The sequence below is a fragment of the Nannobrachium achirus genome (assembly GCF_963921795.1).
Source record: "Nannobrachium achirus genome assembly, chromosome: 6".
Taxonomy (NCBI): Eukaryota; Metazoa; Chordata; class Actinopteri; order Myctophiformes; family Myctophidae; genus Nannobrachium; species Nannobrachium achirus.
This window is the reverse complement of record NC_137815.1, coordinates 41116110-41120484: the sequence shown is the minus strand read 5'-3', so window position 1 is coordinate 41120484 and position 4375 is coordinate 41116110. Positions and strand designations below refer to the sequence as shown.

Genomic DNA, 4375 nt, shown 5'->3' with positions numbered 1-4375 from the left:
AAAATGTGTGTAGCCTGCTATATGTGTGCTATACTGTATGTATGCATGAGTATGTTTACTTTTCAGCATGTTTGTGTGTATGTGTGTGTGTGTGTGTGTGTGTGTGTGTGTGTGTGTGTGTGTGGGTGTGGGTGTGGGTGTGGGTGTATGCATATGTGTGCGTGTGTGTGTTTGTGTCTGTCTGTGCTTGCTTGCTTGTATGCATGCATGCATGCATGCATGCAAGCATACGAGCATGCTTGCAAGTTTGAAAAGTGACTGCGAGTGTGTGCGTGTGTGGCCCACAGATTGTAAACTGATTGCTACCTGCAACATGCTCAGTTAGTAATTATAAAAGTAACCTCAAATATTGTCCTTTTTGCTCCCTTTGGAAGTCTTGAAACCAAATATTGTCTCTTGTACTTCATTTTACAGGGTGAACCTATCCCCACAGCAAAACCTTTACGGGCAACACATCAAGTCAATGCCTGAAGTCAGATCTCCAACAGTCCACTGTTGTTCTCCACACCGTTAGTTGTGCCAGTCTTCTCATCTCCGTTGGTGATTGGGTCAGAATTAGAGGGCACAGTGGCGTTGTTAAGGTCTGCGGTCTCCTCGCCCCGGGGGTCCCCCTCGCCCTCCACAGCCACGCCTTTCCCCTGCAGCGCCGCCTCCGAGTGGGTCTTCTGGTGCTTGGAGAGGTGGTCGCTGCGCGTGAAGCGCTTGTTGCACAGCAGGCAGGTGAACTTCTTCTCCCGCGTGTGCGTGCGCACGTGCCGCTCCAGCTCGTCCGACCGGGTGAAGCGCTTCCCGCAGAACAGCCAGTTGCAGACGAAGGGCCGCTCGCCGGTGTGCCAGCGCAGGTGGGCTTTGAGGTGGGAGGCCTTGCCGTAGACCTTCCCGCACCCGGGGATGTGGCAGCTGTGCACCGGCTTCTTCCGCAGGGACGCGGCCGAGGCCCCCAGACGCTCCAGCTCCTGGCAGTTGGGGCAGTCACAGTTAGACCTGGTGGGAGTGCCGCCTCCACCATAACCACCGGAGCCCCTAGCAGGCTTCAAGCCCATAGGGCTCTCTATCAGCCCGCCGCTGGGCACAGGCTTGGGCTTGTACATATCCTGAGACAGCATGTGCTGCGAGGGCTGGAGGAGATGGGAGGAGGAGCCCAGGCCCACAGAGGGGTAAGGGGCCGGGTTTAGGGGGGTGAAGTCGGTGCTGTAGCTGGACAGCTGGGGGCTGAGCGAGGCCTGGGAGACTACAGGCTGAAGGGAGGCCTGAAGACCCCCGTCCCCCTGGGACTGTGTCGCTGACAGCCAGTTAGAGTTGGGATGGACGTCCCACCATGATGACGTGGAGTTGACCGGGGCAGCGGTGATACCAGGGTGGATGCCAGCCTTGTACCAGGAGCCATAGGGGTGTGTCATGTCCAGGGAAGTGTAGACGCTAGTGAGGCAGTCAGCCGTGGCGTGGGCCTTAGACACCAGCAGAGAAGGGTCCTGGGAGACGGAAGTCTGGAAGGAGTGGGAGAAAGGGTTGTACTCTGAGGTGTAGCATCCTGAGGAAGGAGGCGGGGTTCCGGTGGGGGTAAGGAGCCCCCCTCCGCCACCTCCTCCTCCTCCCGCTGTGGTAAAGGAGCCGCTGTAGGAGTCCGTCAGGCCGCTGCCGTCGCCGCTCCGACCGTTCTTGGAGGACTGAAGTTCAGAGGTCATGGCGTAAGGCTTCTTGGCTGGAGTGGTGCTGCCGGTTTTTCCAGGTGTGGCTGAATCCCTGATGGGGCTAGTGCTGCCAAACTTGTTACAGGTAGCCGTCAACATAGCCAGAGGACTGGAGCCATAGCGTGCTTCTTCCTGGGGGGGAGAGACAGAGAGGGGAGAGAGAGACAAAAATTAGACTGTCTGCAGGAAATGGCTCCTGGTCGCTCGCTGCTGCCGCTGTCAGTGTCAACTCTAATAAAAAATGTATGTCTCACTGCCACTGCCGGCTTTTCTCCTGCTCTCTCCATTTTCTAAGTGGTCAGAGCAATTTAGAGCTGTGTGTGTTTACGCTTGTGAGAAGTTTTGCTCTGCTCAGCAGAGGAGGAATCTGCATGGGATTCTGTTTCATTGAAACCACCGTCTATTGTTTGTACTCTTTATTTTCGCAGAGATTCCAGTGTTTGCTTAACCACTAATACTCCAATAGTGAAAATAGCTATTTGTTAAAAAGCTACATCTACTTTTTTCTATAAAAACTATTTCAAACTATCCCATACAGCCTGCATGTTTGGGACAACATGTGACTGTATCCATCTAGCAACAACTGATTGTGTATTGTACACACAAGCTGCTCACAGCATCAGCAATTGTGTCAGATATACTAGGCTACTAGACCCTTATGACAGCTTGCCAGACATGTTTTGTTGCTGGTGGTCACCATGGCATTGCAGATGGTTCGGCATGCTAAGTTTATGCGCCACCACAATGGCACACTGTGTTATAACTGTCTAACCATTGTCTTATTTTTTCTTCCTCAACGATTTTGATGTTAAAGTGTTTCTGTCAGTCACCATATGTTGCTCAAATTAAGGAATGTTTTATTTCTTGTAAACATCAACAACATGTCTAATTGGTAGCCTGCTAAGGAGTTCAGTTGTATGCAGTGTTGGACACTTAGAAATGTGTCTCTTTATATGAAAAGTTTCATCGTGAAGATAAATGCTATGTATTATTAGGCCTACCGGTAAATCTATATTATATATCATGCTTACCTTTGAGGTAATATGCCATTATATTCAGCCTAACAATCTCTGAGAGTGTCAGATTTTCATTTTCTAAATTAAGAGCTTTCTAAATAACACAGCCTCTTGTGCGCATGTGACCTACATGCATGGGCAGATGACCTGGTCTATGCTGAACCACCGGCCAGCCTCAATTACCTGCACCCGGCTGTCTGGAGGCTGGAGGCTCATGGAATTTACAATAAAGCAAAGGCAGTAAGCGCCTGAGGAGGTCAACTCAGCCTGTCTCCTGTTGTTTTAACTCCTGTATGCTGGTTAATTACGTTTAATCAGAGAGCTAACGATGTATAGCTACCACTGGTCAGTTTACTTATAAGTGCTGTACTTACAGTTTTGAGGTACTTTTACTTTACTGGAGTATTTCCAATTATCTGTATTTTTACTTCTACTCCACTACATCTCAGAGACAAATATTGTACTTTTACTCCACTACAATTATTTGAAAATGTTAGTTTTTCAAGATTTTGATTATTATAACAAAACATACCATAACCACTTAATCTGGATACATTTTGGGCATTTGAAAATAGCCGATCTACAAGCTCAAAATCCATCGTGATGCCAGGCATTGTGAGCTTGTAGATCTGCTATTTTCAAAAGATTGTTATAGCCTACATCTGAAATCTTGAAATGGGATAATGAATACTTTTACTTTTGGCACTTTAAGTAGGCTACATTTTGATCCCTACTTTTGTACTTTTACTCAAGTACATTTTGAAGTCTGGACTTTTACATGTACAGAGAGGCTACTTCCACACTGCAGTATTGATACGTTTACTTAAAGTAACAAATATGAGTAGGTACTATTACCACCACTGGTAACCTGTGGACATTATAGGCTTTGGAGAGGCAACCTGTTACCTGCATCCGAGATGTGTGAAACAGTAGGACTACGATAAGTTAATGTAAACTGCAGACTCAGAGCATTTGATTTTAAACTGTTTAACTTTAACCTACATTTTGGTAGATTTAAATAAGGCTATAGTATAGGCTATGGCTAGGCTACGTATTAAGCATTTCTCATAGATCAAGCCTAGATATTAATGACATTAAATCATCCCATATACAGGCAGTGGCACATTAAAAATGCACAGTCAAATTCCAAAACGCATAATAATAGGCTATAACGCCAGCATAACAACAGCGAAACTTTGGATGTTCATTTAACAACAACACAATAATCTTCACAGAAGAACATTTGAGAAAAATAGAAAAGGTCACTTACAAATATATTCCCTACCTCCAGAATAGATGCGGCCATCCCTGAGAAACAAAATCCTAAAGGAGACTGAGGTTTGTGGAGACGCAGCGCAGCACTCACTCAGTCTGGGACAGTTTGGAAGAACTTGGGTAGGAGCGCGGGGAAGTGTTTTGAGAGACGGGGATCCCGCCCCCTAATTATAGGGTAGGGGCTCTTTGAAGATTCCCTAAGAGGCAATAAAAATTGAGAGAGGGAGGCAAATGGATGGAGATTGGTGGGTGAAAGAGGACATCCCACCTCCCCCGAGTTGAAGGAGTCGGATCGTTTGCTCAAGATAATGTATGAATGGATTCCTCATCAATCACCGTTTTTGTCTCCGCCAGGCCGAAAGGCATGGCTGATTGCCTCTGCCAGGCCGAAAG

The 4375-nt window shown here is 47.5% G+C and overlaps 1 protein-coding gene across 1 annotated transcript; it reads right to left on the bottom strand.

The window, feature by feature from the left end:
• Positions 1 to 473: 473 nt before the first annotated feature.
• Positions 474 to 4013, bottom strand: sp7 (Sp7 transcription factor; the record flags this gene model as incomplete). Its single annotated transcript, XM_080727901.1, has 2 exons — positions 474 to 1823; positions 3993 to 4013. The coding sequence occupies 2 exons, from the start codon at positions 4011 to 4013 to the stop codon at positions 474 to 476; spliced, it is 1371 nt and encodes a 456-aa protein (XP_080584027.1).
• Positions 4014 to 4375: the final 362 nt, after the last annotated feature.